The sequence below is a fragment of the Mustela putorius genome, unplaced genomic scaffold (assembly GCF_011764305.1).
Source record: "Mustela putorius furo isolate JIRA1106 unplaced genomic scaffold, ASM1176430v1.1 tig00537248_pilon_pilon_pilon, whole genome shotgun sequence".
In the NCBI taxonomy this organism is placed as follows: domain Eukaryota; kingdom Metazoa; phylum Chordata; class Mammalia; order Carnivora; family Mustelidae; genus Mustela; species Mustela putorius.
This window is the reverse complement of record NW_025422387.1, coordinates 14,111,169-14,126,404: the sequence shown is the minus strand read 5'-3', so window position 1 is coordinate 14,126,404 and position 15,236 is coordinate 14,111,169. Positions and strand designations below refer to the sequence as shown.

The 15,236-nt window shown below is 48.1% G+C and overlaps 1 protein-coding gene across 2 annotated transcripts; it reads right to left on the bottom strand.

Annotated features, from left to right (window-relative positions):
* Positions 1–432: 432 nt before the first annotated feature.
* MLEC (malectin) lies at positions 433–14,913 on the bottom strand. 2 transcript variants are annotated; one of them, XM_004753377.3, is made up of 5 exons: positions 14,504–14,903; positions 8,439–8,617; positions 7,500–7,676; positions 7,337–7,394; positions 5,573–5,992 (listed from the first exon to the last, which is right to left on the bottom strand). In XM_004753377.3, the coding sequence occupies exons 1-5, from the start codon at positions 14,727–14,729 to the stop codon at positions 5,763–5,765; spliced, it is 870 nt and encodes a 289-aa protein (XP_004753434.1). In that variant the 5' UTR covers positions 14,730–14,903; the 3' UTR covers positions 5,573–5,762. The 2 variants fall into 2 exon arrangements, with proteins under 2 accessions (XP_012912083.1, XP_004753434.1); XM_013056629.2 differs by lacking the exons at positions 7,337–7,394; positions 7,500–7,676 and having other exon boundaries at positions 433–5,992; positions 14,504–14,913.
* Between the last annotated feature and the right edge of the window lie 323 nt (positions 14,914–15,236).

The following is a 15,236-nucleotide window of genomic DNA, read 5'->3' as shown; positions in this document are numbered from 1 at the left end:
GATTCTCTCCCTCTCCCCCTGTTCACTCCCCACTCCAACCCCAAAGCATACGCTCTCACTCCCTCAAAAAAAAAAAAAAAAGAGAGAGAGAGAGACTGAGAGAAACCTGTCCCAGGGCTTGATCTGTCCACAGGCTGTCACGGAAGCTGAGGGAAAAATGTGCACTGGGAGGGAGACAGTCATGTCCTGGTGTAGTGGTGAAGTGGAAAACAAAACAACTGTTTATTTTTCCCTGAATGCACTGCTGGCTGAAATGGCCAGGCAGTTTTACAGAACTTCATTCCCTTAACCAAACATCCCGGCTGAAATGGGCAAAAGCCCTTAGACTTGTCACAGGAGAGCCCTTTGCAGCCAAGTGAGCCCCCTTGGTTTCCCCTTTCCCACCCCATCACTTCATCTCTCTGCAATCAAGTTCAAATTCAATCTCAACAGTGTCACTGCAAATTGTTTATTAAAACACAAAGCAATGGACAGTGAAAAACATCCTGATTTTTTTTACTTTTTGGTGGGAGTAGGGTGGGGCATGTAAAGGGTAGGGACATTGGAGAAAGCCCAGAAGGAAAGACAGCTCTATCCACCCCTACTGCTTTCCCGGGCCAGCCAGGTTCAAAGCCCCTCAGTCACATCTCACTGTGCTGCTGCAAATGCATGTTGTGGCTACAGATGAAGGGTTGGTTTGACCTCTGCAGGGAGAAGATGGGAATCTAGGAGCTACCAGGGCTACTAAGAACTTGACACTATTCTCCAGTACTTGGTACAGAATAGAGCAGCCAGGCCCGATCTGGAGGGGCGGGATGGGTTTCCTGACAAGTCAGGTTAGGTCAGTAATCGTTGAAGAGGCTGCTCTGAGCTCAGAATGGGCAGCTGGTCCTAGTGCGTGAGAACATAGTAGAAGGAAAATCCAAGGAGGGGACTAATCCAGGGTCAAATTTCTTTTCATTCCCTGGATCATGACACACCAGGGAAGAGAAGAGTCAAAAATGCCTCATTCCTGGTTTGCCGTGAAGATCTCCCTGCCAATTCTCCCCTCCCACCTGGCAACTCAGCTCTCCTTTCCCGACAGTTGTCCTTTAAAAGGACGGAAAGCACACTTCAGTTTGTTGTTGTTTTCCCTCATACTGAAATAACGCACTGAAGCTCAAAATAGAGGTGAGAATGAAGTTCGGCTTCTCCTGGTGCTATGTGCCCCCATCTCACAAGCCTGCCTGGATGTTTGAGGTGCCAGGGCCCTCCCTGCCAACTAGAACAGGACTACTGTTTCCCCGGCTACCAGCACAATCCTGGCTCCTTGTTTTTATACTCCTGGGGGGCAGGGGGGTGAGGGGGGGTGGACTGTCCCAAGAGATCCATTCTGCTCTTTTCCTGCCAACCCAGCCAGTCCCCAAATCATCTGCTCTTATCAAAATGATTTGGCAACCAAAGGCAGGCGAGCCAAAAGGCAGCTGGGGAAGGACAAACTAGATCGGCAGCAAGCCACCCATGTACAAAGAAACCCGCCCTAGCTGGGCAGCTGACCCACTGATGCCAATCTGGTCTCCTAATAAAATGAGGAAATCTAGCCCTCTTGCCCCAGGAGAGGTCTAAATACAGAAAGAGTCCGAGCTCGGACGGATAGGGAAAAATTACTCTGATCTCTCTGAAGCATGAACATTAAGGCTTCTTTGCAATTTTCTTAGAGCTCTCTGAACCCTAATTAGATCTTTCCATAGAAGAGAAGCAGACTTCTTCTAAGAGTTCTGAACACATCCCAGGTGTTTGATTCTGCTTCTGCACTACCACTTAGCCTTACCCCAGGCTCCTTCCCTAGGGCCACAGCAGGAGGAGGCCCAAAGCATCTCCTCCTTCCCTCTTTTTGAACAGGAGCATCTGTTAGTCTCTCACTTTGGAAAGCTCACCTGCTCTCCTAGGTCCTTTGGAGAGACATGGAGGACAATATTACATGTTGCCACTTGATGCCATTAAGGCTCCTCGAGGCAAGAAGACACTTGAATTAGGTCAGAGCCAGCCAGCAAAGGGTAAGGGGGGAGGGATGGGGAAGCAGCCCCACAGCAGGGACTGTAAGACCCCTGCCCAGACCTGAATCTAGAGGGAATGCCCACCCTGGCTCAGAGCAGGAGAGGAAAAGGCACTGTGCTGACCGGGGTGGGTCCTGCCCCAATCTCCAGGGAGGGTAGAGAACTTGTGGACTCTTTCCCTGGACTTCCCAAGGTGAGCCAATTTCTAGACAAAGGAGTCTATCTGCTAGGAAAGGGAAAATACTGCTGTTGTTTTCTGGAGTTCAACTGAGATTCTAGAAGCCATGGCCAGGCCTTCTCAGGAGAAAGCAGAGGCAGGATAAGAAGGAAGAGAAATTCCTTAAAACAGAAGCTTCTCCAAAAAGATAAAGAAGTCAAAACACAATTCTGAAACTGGATTAAACAGTTTCCAGGCACAGAAAGGGGGAGGTAAACTTAAACTTCACCTTATCTCTTCAAAGCTTAATTGACCTCTAATGCGATCCCCCAATTTCAGGCCAGTATCTCTTACGCAAACAGCGGGGAAAAAGAGAACAAGGTCACACTCTCAAAACCAGCCAGTGGCCCTGCAGGCCCTATGGCCCCCCTGGGAGTCTGACACCGCTGACACTTGAAGATAACCATCTTTCAAGTCACCAGAATTCAAGATATCCACTGAGCAGCTTCTCCTCCATAGCGGAGACTTTATGGGAAAATGGATCTGGTTTAGAGGACATGTGTCCCACAGATTATTTCCTGGCACAACGTTTCAGCCAGCATGAGTAAAACCCAAAATGGCCAGCTGGCCCCTGACCCAAATCAGAACTAGGCTCACACTCTCAGCCCATCCCCAGAAGACATCTTTGTGTAGTCCACCCAGAAACTGAACCGAAAAAGGAGCTTCATCTTGGCCATCTGCTCTTGGCTTTGGCCAGCTGGGGTCCGGGAAATCTAAAAACCTAGGAGAGCATGGATCCAGGAGAATAGCCCAGATCTCCCTTTCTCCAGGCTTAAGTGGCATCCCTCATCACCTCCCCGACCCTAGATAGACTCCCTACAGCATAGCCGCCTGGTCCTAGCACTAGCTCAAAATATAGGCAGGGGAACAAACAGTGCAAAAAGCAAATGATGAACAGAGTAATTCGTGACACACACAATACAAAAATAAAAATAAAGAGTGCCCCACCCCACCCCTTTAACCTAAACTTCATGTACCTATATCATCTTGGAGGAGCCAAAAACAAAAACAAAAACAAAAACAAAAAAAAAGCTTTCAAGTTCAGCATCATGGGCCAGTTGTGACTGGCCCTGGGCAGCTCTGTTAGCTGGGTGGGCTTGGCTCCAGGGGACTCTACCCCAGCCCCCACCATACTTCTTCCTGTTTCCTCACTTCTCCTTTCGTTTTTGTGAGCCATAGAGAGATGTTCCTTCCTTTCGGACACAAGTAGAGGAAAATGCCCATCCCTGTCCCTGAGCTCAGGGGAAAGGAGTGGGCTTGGAAACAGGGGTGGGCTTGGAAGCAAAGCTGCTTGGCTTACAGTACCATTAGGAAATGGCCCCAGGAGCCAGAGTTTCCTTCTGAGACTCTGAGTCACTGAAGGAATGGGATGAGGTGAGGAGGCGGGACCCCTCCTTCCTCAGAGACCCAGGCAAACTAACAAACAAGGCAAAATGGAGGCAGCCCGCCCTCCTTCCCCAGCTCGTCTACTCCACTGGCAGTGGCCTACAGCTGTGGGGAGTTCTGATGGAAGAGAAACTGATGCCACTGTCGGGAGCCCAATTAATCGTCAGGATGTCCACTGCCCCAGGCAGGGTGTCCCCAGGACCAAGGCCACAGACGTCATCCTTTAAAGCAGGGAGCTTTGTGAAGCACTCCAGGAGCGTTCCCTTAGCACAGCCTCAGGCCATAGCCATCCAGATGCCTGACTCAATACCCTACTGCTGAGGCCTAAGTCACAGCTAAAATAAAGGGCTCCAACTCTAAGGACTAAATGCTGGCCCAGAGTAACTCATCAAGAGTCAAAACCCAGAACATGAGCCCAAAGGCTACTTAATTTGTCACATGACGAATAGTTCAAATATATGGAGCTCTTTAAAAACACTGAAGAAAACAAGAAAGACAAAATTAAACACATTCTAAAGCGATGAGCCTTGTCTTGAGATTCTATGCTGCTCGAGCCCAAGCAGAAGCTAATCCTGCTGCCTTCCATTCACAGAATTCCTTGTAGCTTGGCTGGGTGCTCCCTCATTGCTGCCTAACTGGGAAAAGGGTAACAGCGACCAGAAAGGAAGGGAACAGGGAAGCTTCATTTCCTGCAGAAGTTTTTCCAGGGAATTTAAGACAGATGCTTAGATGCTAAGGTTGGCTTCAAAGCTGCCAGGACTATGGTGGACTATGGGCAGAACTTCAGCCCCGTCACACCAAGAACCCAAATGTAACTTGGATAGGGAGATGAAAGGGCACAGGGGTATACTATTAAGATCAGTGAGAGGCGCCCCTGGGCCATATACAGACAATCGGTCTAGTTCTGTGGGACAGCCCTGGGCATGAATCAAAACTGGTTGACTTGTGCCAGAGACACAAGATGGGAATAAATGTACATCAGGTACTAGACACTCTAAACAGTGGTCAGTCACTTAGTAGGGTTCAAGTCTCTGAGGTGGCTCTTAAGTTATGCTAACGTAAGCCTTTTCTAATCCAGAGGCCAGAAAAGACTTTTAAGGTCAAGTGTTCTGTTGCTGCAGGCTGGAAAGCATCCCTGTCCCCTGGCAGCAAGACCCTACAGAGGGGCCAGTAAAAGAACTGCTGGGTCAGGTCCTCCTGGCTGCTGGCTCAGAGATCCAGGGAGGGAGGTACCAACAAGGTGAGACGGTAGAGGATAAGACATTCAAGCAAAGGGAACCTCAGATCCCCATGTCTCCTTCCCTTCTTGGCATTAACTTAGCGGGATGACTGAGAGAGATTTCAAATGAGCCAGATTAAGGGGGTGAAAAATGAGAGGAAATCAAGTCCCCAACAGGCACTGAAATCAAAATGATTTGTTGTGGTAACAAGTCAGAGGCAACTTGAGGACCTGACATAAACTAATCGTCTTGGATACCAGACAGTCCTCTAACTGGCACATGTCAGGGAGACAGGCAATGACAAAGCGCAAACACTGAAGGTGGAACCATCATTGGGCTGAAACCAGAAAGGCTTCCAAGTAAGGGAGTATCTACTTTTCTTTCTTGTTTTCTTTAATCCCCCTCTGTTTTCGTCTTTATCATACAAATTATACACCTTCACACGTACACAAAGCACACACACTTTCAATCCCAGGACATCTGAAAACTTATCTAGACATCACTTCAGAACATACCCAACTCCCAGTGCTGGTCTTCTCAGGTAATAAGATGACATTTCCCTGCTGTTAATTTCTAATCTAAAAAAAAAAAAGGAACCGTGTTTGCTCTGGGTTCAGAGTCCTTTCCACTAGGTGTGCAGACTAGGATCCTTGAACGTGTAGGATCCACTTTACCCTAAGTACCCTGGAGAGGAAAGAGACGGCTGGGGCCAGCCACAAAGAGAGCACAAGGACTGAAGCAGGGCTGGGACCAGTGGTGGATGAGGGCTGCTCTCTACCCACTCTGCCTCTTTTTTTCTCCTTTAATTTTTGTATGTGTTTTTTGTTTGTTTTGTTAATCACTGTGAAAAAATACAGAAACCAAAACCAGTATGTTTGGTTTCTTTCCCTCACCCCTCCACCCAGTTCAGGATGGTATTTGTTCTCACAACCGGCAGAGGCAGAAAAGGGTTGGAATGAAGACTCCGAAGGCCACCAGGATGGGAAACATGAGGCTGCTGTTGTCTGAGGCATAGGGGTTGGGCGTGCGGGGGCCTGACTGCACCCGGTTCTTATTGGTCTGTCTTTTGAGATTAGACCCTTCATCGTATTCTTCTTCTTCCTCTTCCTCCTCTTTCTTCTCCAGTCCTGGATGAGGCTGCAGCTTTGGTACATCTGACACAAGAAAACAGACACCTGTTAGGTAAGACCCACAGCATTTAAGTGAGACCCTTAAGAGCCATAAATGAGCCACAATAAAGAGATGATGTGACCTAAGCGGGGTCCACAGGAAAAAAGAGAAGTAGCAGAAATAGCTGCTGGCCTAGAGAGAATAGCAGATTGCTGCAAACAGTACTCTTCTTTAGATTTAACTAAAGCACAGTAAAAGCCCTATGCCCGGGGAGGCTCGCTATCTCCCCTTCCTGTCCTATATTTTCAGAACCACGGGAGAATCAGACTGAACAGAGACAATGACCCGACACCCAAAACTTAACCTTTTCAAATCCCTCCTGCAGCCTCCACAATCCCACACTCCCTTTCTGATCCACCCAGCAACTGAGGAAAGGCTGAGCCACAAAGCCTTGGGTTGTCAGCACACACTACCCCTCTGCTCTGCCTCCTCCTCAGGGACTCAAGCTACAAATCTGTCTTTGTGGCAGGACATCTGCCTAGATGTCAGAATGCCGCATCTGGGGACACATCAAGACAACAGGATGAGCTCCCTGGTGCATTCAGGAAGAGCTGGGAAAACGTACAGAGGCGGAATGGAGGAGAAAAGTCACTAAGACACAAGCTTTCCCTGCAAAAAACCAGCCTGAGAAGCTGGCGGGCAGGATCATCACAACGCTGAGAAAGCGATACACCCTAAGGCTTGGTCCCAAGGACCAGGAGACATTGGTAATTGAACTCCTGTCTAGTGCAGCCCAGCAATTCTGGACTCTCAGAGCATACCAAGACGCAAAAGGACAATTTAGGCAATTCCAAAAGACTACAAGGGTCAGTGCACACTAATAGGTACCATTATTAGGCCAAATTTACAGTGAAGTTAAAGGAATTTGTCCAAAACCAAAGACCTGATTAAGTGGGAACAGCAAAATTTAAACAACAGAGCTTACTCCAAAGCTTATGGCCAGCACCACACTGCACTTCATCCCCATCCAAACTCCCCACAGTTTGGCTTTAAGTGTTCTCTCAAGAGTGATCAGCTAGGGACGCCTGGGTGGCTCAGTTGGTTAAGCAGCTGCCTGCCGCTCAGGTCATGATCCCAGCGTCCTGGATCGAGTCCCACATCAGGCTCCTTGCTCCGCAGGGAGCCTGCTTCTCCCTCTCCCTCTGACTCTGCCTTCCACTCTGTCTGCCTGTGCTCGCTCTCGCTCTCTCTCTGACAAATAAATAAATTAAATCTTTAAAAAAAAAAAAAAAAAAGAGTGATCAGCTAAATTATTTCCCCAAGGGTTTCCTCAACTATATCCTTCACCCCAAGGGAAAAAGAAGGTTAAAGGTTAAAATGCCACTTACCATCCACTGTCCCAGCCATGATGTAGAGTGCACAAACTTTCGGATTATCATAGTACCCCTAGGAAACGGGAAACTATGGTCAGCACCACACGGCAATAAACATTCCCCTGCACCCATTCCTTTTAAACATTTACTCCGCTGGAGGGCAGAGGGAAGACATTACCTTAACAAACTCGATGTAAAGTTTCCCTGTGAAGGTGGACACCTCCCCTTGGACACTCAGCTTCCCCTTTCTGATGCTCATAGGGATGATTTCATCATGAGCTGTGCTGTGCCCAACACGATCAAAGATATCCAAGTCCTTCACCACGACATGGCCATTCAATCGCACATCAAATACCTCCCATGATTAAAAAAAAAGAGAGACAATGTCAAAACCATTAGCTTCATACCCCTTTAGCAGCTGGACATCATATACCTGCCCGGGCTTCAAGTTCAGAAATAATTTTTTAAATGACAGGGCTGGACACAGTCAAGGGTACAGATTTCTTTACATGAGCTAAATCAAAGCCATGTTCTTTCACTGTCCAGATCTCATACTGGCCTTAGGGAACGAAGAATATAAAAAAAAGCTCGACATGAACAGAAGGAAATTCACAAGAAGAGACAGGAAAAAAATTAGGCTAAAATCAAGAAGGCGCTAACAATCGAGAAGGACAATCGGGATCGGTTAATTGCCAAAAATAGGGGGCGCCTGGGTGGCTCAGTGGGTTAAAGCCTCTGCTTTCAGCTCAGGTCATGATCCCAGGGTCCTGGGATCGAGCCCTGCATCGGGCTCTCTGCTCAGCAGGGAGCCTGCTTCCCCCTCTCTCTCTGCCTGCCTCTCTGCCTACTTGTGATCTCTGTCTGTCAAATAAATAAATAAAATCTTAAAAAAAAAAAAAATTGCCAAAAATAGTAAGATTCTGGCATTGCCTCTGTCACCAACCCCCAGGGCAGATGCAGCCTTGTGAGCTATGGGACATTGCTTCTCTAGGGGCAGAAGGAATCCAGCTTTTCCTCAAAGCTCACCTGTTCCTCCCTTCTGGGGAGGCTCTTACATTCTCTGGCCCATAGCAGGGGACTATCCAAGAGTGGCAATGTCCCACTGACCAGGCCTCACCTTCTGCTGGGACTGTGCAAAGTAGACCTCAGCAAATTTCAACACCAGCACGTAGTCCCCCTCTTCTTTAACGGGCACTTCATAGCCAAAAGTCTCCTCATTGTACCGCTCTGTTTGATACAGGATCTGGTCCTCTGGGTTGGAACGCAGGATTGGCAGTTTCATACCATAGTCAGAGGCTGGGGACAAAAAACAAAGAGAGACCACATCAGAGGCAAGGCACACAAAAAGAGCAGAGACCCCAGAACTGCCATTCCCAGGGCAATGCTAGTAATCCTCCCAGGGTAAAGGACTACCCCTTCTCTGCCTAGCTCTAAAGAGACCGGACACAAAGGCAAGAATCAGAGAGCCACTACCAAGGAAGAATAAAGTGAAAGAAACCAAACACTAATAATCCCAAAAGCTCCCTAACCCTCAGAGCAGAACTTTTAAAAAACCTATTAAAATGACTTTCCTCAACTGCACAGAGTGACAGGAAAACTACAGGCGATAGCTACAGCTCCTGACTCCCTGAAAACAGGAGCTTCAGAGAAACCTCATAAAACAGGGGGGATGGCCAAGAACTCTGCAAGACGATTAAGTTCAAAAAATGTTTTGTTTTTTTTTTTCAATTCAGAGAAGCGCAAGAGTCTAAAACAGTTTATGTTAGGAAAGTCATTTCTGCATTGTTTTTACTGTAAGTAAAAGGTTAGCCGCTTTTTATAATTTTCATTCACAGAGTTCCAAAGCTGGTAAAGAAAAACATGCTCATAAAAAGAAGGGTGTGATGTTAATTTCCTTTACGTGTAAGTACCTAACTTCTCACAAACTCAAAAATACTCAATGTCACCTATTCTCTCTTGCACATTCCTCCAGTTAAACCTTTGGTTTAAGTTAAAAGTTTTGAAGGAAAAAAGTTCCTATTGTGTCCCCAGCACCTAACAAGGTGGCTGGCACATAAGCAGGAACCAGTATGATTTGCTGAACGAACAAACAACAACAAAGGAGGTACCTGCGGACCAGTGAAGCCACGCTATTCTCAGCACAGGGCTAGAGCCAGCCTAGCAAGAAAAAAATCTGCCAAGTTCCAATGGCACCTTTGGCCTAAGATGCCGAAGTCCTTGGGGAGCCACCTTTCCCATTTCACAGACTGACAAGGCTTATTGCAGGGTAAAAGTAAAAAAAAACGCCTGGGTGGCGCAGCTGGTAGAGCATGCAGCTCTAGATCTCAGAGTCATGAATATTCAAGCCCCATTTTGGGGATAGAGTTTACACTAAAAAAAAAAAAAAAAAAAAAGGTAAAAAGTTACATACCCTGGGTCAGTCTCCTGCCCCGTAACAAAGTAGACTGGGGTCTTTCCTCAAACATAAGACACCAACCATACTCTAGCCCCAGAGATGAACAGTTATGCTTCCTCCTTCCAAAAGTAGCTTCTCTGATTCCTTTATCATGTAAGCACAATGAGGCTTTCCAGTGCTCCATAAATCTACTTTCTAACTACAGACTTTGCAGTGATTTTGGTACAGGCTCAGTCTCTCCTCCAGCCTGGAATTAAGATTTCAAGACCACCTTCCAGTCTCACACAGGGACTCTGAAGACATTTGGCACCTAGATCCTTTGGGAGATGTCCATGAGCAGTCATCCCTGGAGCTTTATTTTCTGAACCACCAAAACTCCAAGGGGATCTTTTATCTCCAAGGGAGGTAAAAGAGTAACTAAAAGAGCCAGTGACTAAGGTCAAGCCCTCAAAAAAATAAACATAACTGTTAGTTCCTGTAAGTGAACAGTTAGCCATGACATCAGATGGACCTGATGAGACAATGCAACAGGAAACTCCTTGCACTTTTGTCTTCAGACTTTTTCCTTCTTACTTCTTCTCAAGAAATCAAAGAAGGGTGCTAAGAAGCACTACAAAGGATGCACTGCCAACATGCCTCAGCTCTTTCCCAGGCTCAAACCACAAGGGCACAAACCCATAAAGATTAAAAAACTGCTATTTCTCTTCCACTTGAGTTCTAAGAATTTCCTTCTTCCATGAGAACCATGATTTCTACAAATTTGAACATTAACCAGATTTGTTTTTTAGATACACACAAAATGTTGTGCATGTGTGGGGAATCTTTTTTTTTTCCTGCCGAGTGGAAAAAGTGAAAAACTGACAGTAATGTAATCTGTAACAGCCTTAGTCTCACAACTAAGAAAACTCAGCCATGTGAGTAAAAACTACTTAACAATCATGGAATTAGCTTTAAATATTTTCCCTTTAAAACCCAAGTCGCTTTCCCAGGAGATCTGCCACATGTAAAGTTGCATTTGCCTAAGTCCCAAGAGACACAGCGGCAAAAAGGACATTTTTCTTTCTTCCTTAGACTTTATGTATTCACAGCTAAACAGATTTCTCTAAAATACAGTGAAGTGTACATAATCACCATACTGCTGAAACTGGCCCAATAGAATTCAGCCAGTTAACCAGAAAGGAAGGAGGCCAAAGGGCCTACATTTTGTCTGCTCCTGCTTAGTTCAGGACAATGGAGGAGCCAGGCTGCTTGAAAAATTCAGCCTGTTTTCCTGTAAGACAGGCCTGGATCTGAATTCTGGCTCTGCCGCCTATGATGTGATCTGGAACAGAATTATTTTCTCCAGGTCTTTTATCACCTGTAAAATGGGGCATACCACCGATCTGAATTCTCTACCTATGAAATTCTGCTACTTGGAGGGCACTGCAGATGAAGCCTGCCTCTTAGGTGACAGTATAGGGAGAGAATTCTAAACAAATCCCAAGCCTTGAGCAAATCAGAAGGAGCAGTGACTCTCTCATCCACTTTTAAGTTCCATTCTCCCCAAAGCCAGATCCCTCCCCAGCCAAAAGGAAGGTTGCCCAGCAAAGGGTCTTCCTTAGGCTTGCTGAATTAGTAATCTGTTGGGCTCATGCTCTAAGCCACCCTTTTACTCCTCTGGAACTATGATGTCCCCTAGCTGTAACTTCATGTAAAAGGTCATCAAGCACAGAAAGGAGACACTTTAACCCAAAGGACAGTTTTCAGATGGGGGCCACTGACTTCTAAAACAATGGTAAGTTATACTAAAAAAAGAAAACAAAGCCCACAGAGGTAAATCATGTTTTTCAAGGTCATACAAATGACCAGCAGGTATCTTTCTATGAAGAGGAAACAGCCTCTCCTAAAACCAAGCCAAGTTCTATGCTCTCAGGCCAAATAATGAAGTCTTTTCCTCCTCACTCAGGAGGAACCCAGAATGAGCAAGTTGAAAAGAACCTAGAACGTTCAGCATGCCAAAAAACCCAAGTTGAGCACTGCCGAAGCATAGTGGTACTCCCATCTGGTGAAGCACACAAGTTGAAAAAGCCTTTCCCAGGCTATAAGTATCTCCGATGAGCACTAGCTATCCTCAAGGCAGAATGAAATTGAATAAATATTATGGAGTGTCTATGAAAGCAAAAGCCACTAGGTGCCCTAGGCCACTCACAGTTACAAGAATGCTGAACTACAAAGACACTACAGAGAAACACCAAGTTCAAAAGCAGGCCAAACCCTTATCTGGATTAACTTGGCAACAAATACCTGAATTCAGTCAACATAAAATGAACTTTCTTCAGCACACTAGAAGCAATACCACAGGCATGTGGTAAAGGAAATAAAACAGCAGTTCCTCCTGCAACCAGTGTAAAAAGCCGCATGAAGCAAGGGTCTCCAAGAACGTGGCACACCCCTCCTAACCAGTGCCAGAGAAGGGAAGGCAGAGTGAACAGCTACCCTTCCTTGGTGGTGCCAACTCCTTAGCACAGAAACAAATTAGAGAGCTGCCTCCTGAGAGTGAAAGCTGAATCACATTTCAGGCCCAGATCTAAGGCCACCAAAAATTACTCTCAGGAACCCAGTAAGCACAACCTTGCAATAGGCTGGTCCAAGCTGCAGCTGACGACGAGCCTCTACTCCTTGTCTATCCTTTCCTACTGCTACAATTCACAGTCCACGTTTGCCATACTCTGATGGAGTGGAGCAAGGGACCTCTCTGTTTATAGAGTGCCCCAAAGGCCGGGGTCCAAGATAGGGCTCCGGTACACATGGGCTTGGATAGGTCTCGTGTAATTTTACCTGCTACAATAAACTCCAAAGACTGCAACCATGAACCAATAACCTCAAGAATGTAGAGCCTAGGTGGCGCCTGGGTGGCTCAGTGGGTTAAGCCGCTGCCTTCGGCTCAGGTCATGATCTCAGAGTCCTGGGATCGAGCCCCGCATGGGGCTCTCTGCTCAGCAGGGAGCCTGCTTCCTCCTCTCTCTCTGCCTGCCTCTCTGCCTGCTTGTGATCTCTCTCTGTCAAATAAATAAATAAAATCTTTAAAAAAAAAAAAAAAAAAAAAGAATGTAGACCTAGCCTCACTGAATGCTGACCAGCAACAGCACATCCCCCTTCCCACCCCCAAAATCACCTACACCAGCAAATTAAAACCAGGATTTCCGAATAAGAGAAGCTGGGAACTAAACCTGTATTCTCAGCTTTTTCCTCCACACAATAAACCTAACAGGATAATGTAACCTACGTGAAGCCTGGTATCTGTTAAGTGAAAGAAACCATCTGCACGCTGTCCTCACCACTGCTATCTCAAGAGGCAAAGTCCACAAACGGTCTCGAGTTTCCTCAAGGGCTCCTTCCTCCCTGCCCACACCCATGAAGAAAGAGGAAGGGTCCAGGATGGAGATAGTAATGACCTCCTGCTTCTGTGAAGTCTGGCTTTGGCTGCTGTTACAGCTTGCTAAAGATTGGAGCCCTGACTCAGCTGAACCCAGGCTACTGAGACCTACATGCCAGGGCTAACTAAATTCCAAGACAAACATAGAACTTCAGAAAACAGCCCTGTGTCCCAACACTCTCACATGTATGGAAGCAATAAACTCACTAATAGAACAAACTCCAGGACACTCCAATTATCTTGGAAGAACGAAGTTAAACCCTTTCCTAAAAGCAAGAGCCAAATCTGGGCATCGTGGAAAGAATGAGAGAAAGTCTGTCTCTTGGTTTTCTGGAGATGGCGTACTGCCAATCTGGCAGCCTCTGAACCCAGCATACAACATAAATCTCCTTCCAACACACGAAGCAAGGAGCTTCCCTCTTAAACTGTTGTCCAATCCCATTTACAGAAGATACAGAGTCTAGGGCAGATTTTTTCCCAAAGTCTGGTCTGGGGATGACCAACATCAAAAGCTCCTGGTGCAGAAACGTGGGTTTAATCTATCAGGCCCAGAATTTGCATTTTTAACCAGCTCCGCCGGCTATTATTACACTAGCTTTGAGAACTGCGCAGCTCTCTAAAAACTGCTGTTGCTCCTCAGTTGAGTCAAAATCATTTTTCCCATATACTGAAATCCTACCTTTCAAAGCCGCTCAGGACAGGATCTACACACTGTGGGACACAATACTCAAGATCTTACACTGGCGGACTGGTTGACACACTTAATCAGCCTCACGTGCAGGATGGCTTCAATATAAACCACCCTCTGAGGGGCCTCAACTTCCACCTTTAAGCACACAGATTCCCAGCTCTAAAGGGGAGGGGGGCGCGGAGGAGACTACAATCAAACTCTCCTGGCCCATCCTCTTCGAAGATTCCTTTCTAGGCTAAGGATCAAGCCCCGCTCCTGCAGAAGGGGTAAGGAAAGTGGCTGGTTTCTGGGATAGCAGGAATCTACCAGGAACCGTCTTGATAGGAGAGCAAAACCATCCCAGCCTGGGACTCCGATAACCGACAACCCGTGAGGCCTCGAGGTAGCAGGAGGCCGCCCTCGACTTTACTTTCCCAGATAGGGTGGAAGTGAGGGGTTAAGAAAATGCAGGATGTGAGGTCCAAATATAACTTCTCGCCAACTCTGCCTCAATCGTTCTTCGCAGCTTCGAGTCAGCGCCAGGCTCTGAGCTCAGACCGGGTCCCTGAGCAAACTGCAGAGAGACTTGGCTCCAGAGACGTGGCCCCAGGGTCGAGGAAGGAGCTCAGGGCCCGCAGCCCTCAGCCGGCTGCGCCCAGCACGGCAGGCCCTGATCCCACGGCTCGGCTGAGGGGCTCTCACCTCGGCCCACCCGGCCTTCCAAAGGGTCCTTGCGGAAGTGGATCCCGTGCACGTCCACATGCGCCTCGCCGCCCGCGTTGACGGCCCAAATGACGCTCTCGGGGAGCCCGGCCCCTGCCGAGCCGACCACACCGAGCCCCGGCCCCGGGAGCGCCGGCAGCAGCAGCAGCAGTAGCAGTCGCAGGAGCGCCACGGCGGCTCCTTCAACCGCCCGGGCCCCCAGCATGGCGGCCACCACAGCGAGGGCAGCCTCCGCCGACCCTCGTCCTCAGCCGGCCGCCAGACCGCCCCGACTCAGAAAGACAGCGCCACGAGCCGCTCTGCCTCAGCCGCCGGGGACATGTCGCTCTCAGGCCTCCTTCTCAGCCACGGGTGCCGCCTCCCACCTCAGGAACAACCTACCCCGTCGCCCAGCCCCCGGCCACGATCCTGCAGCCAATCAGCGCCCGACCCTCATTAATTACCCATCACCCCGCCGGGAAACGCCCGTCCATTGGCTGCCAGGCGAGGGGAAGGGCGTGGCTACTCCCAGGCGCCGGCCCAACCATCAGGCTCGAGAGAGAGCGCGCGCAGAGGTTGGGAGTTCGGTTGAAGCGGCGGTTCAATGCGGAAGTGGCGGGGTGCAGCGCCCAGGCGGCCCCGGAATCCCGCAGCTGAATAGGAAAGGTGGCCTAGGAGGGAAGGTTTAGAGTAGGGCGCACTGACACGTCGCCAACACTTCCGGTGCTCCAGA

Coding starts and splice junctions, on each gene's coding strand:
- MLEC (XM_013056629.2), bottom strand. CDS start 14,729: ATGCTGGGGGCCCGGGCGGTTGAAGGAGCCGCCGTGGCGCTCCTGCGA. Junction 8,618..14,503: donor GGAAGGCCGGGTGGGCCGAG/GTGAGAGCCCCT, acceptor TTTTGTCCCCAG/CCTCTGACTATGGTATGAAA. Junction 5,993..8,438: donor TTGCACAGTCCCAGCAGAAG/GTGAGGCCTGGT, acceptor TTCTTGTGTCAG/ATGTACCAAAGCTGCAGCCT.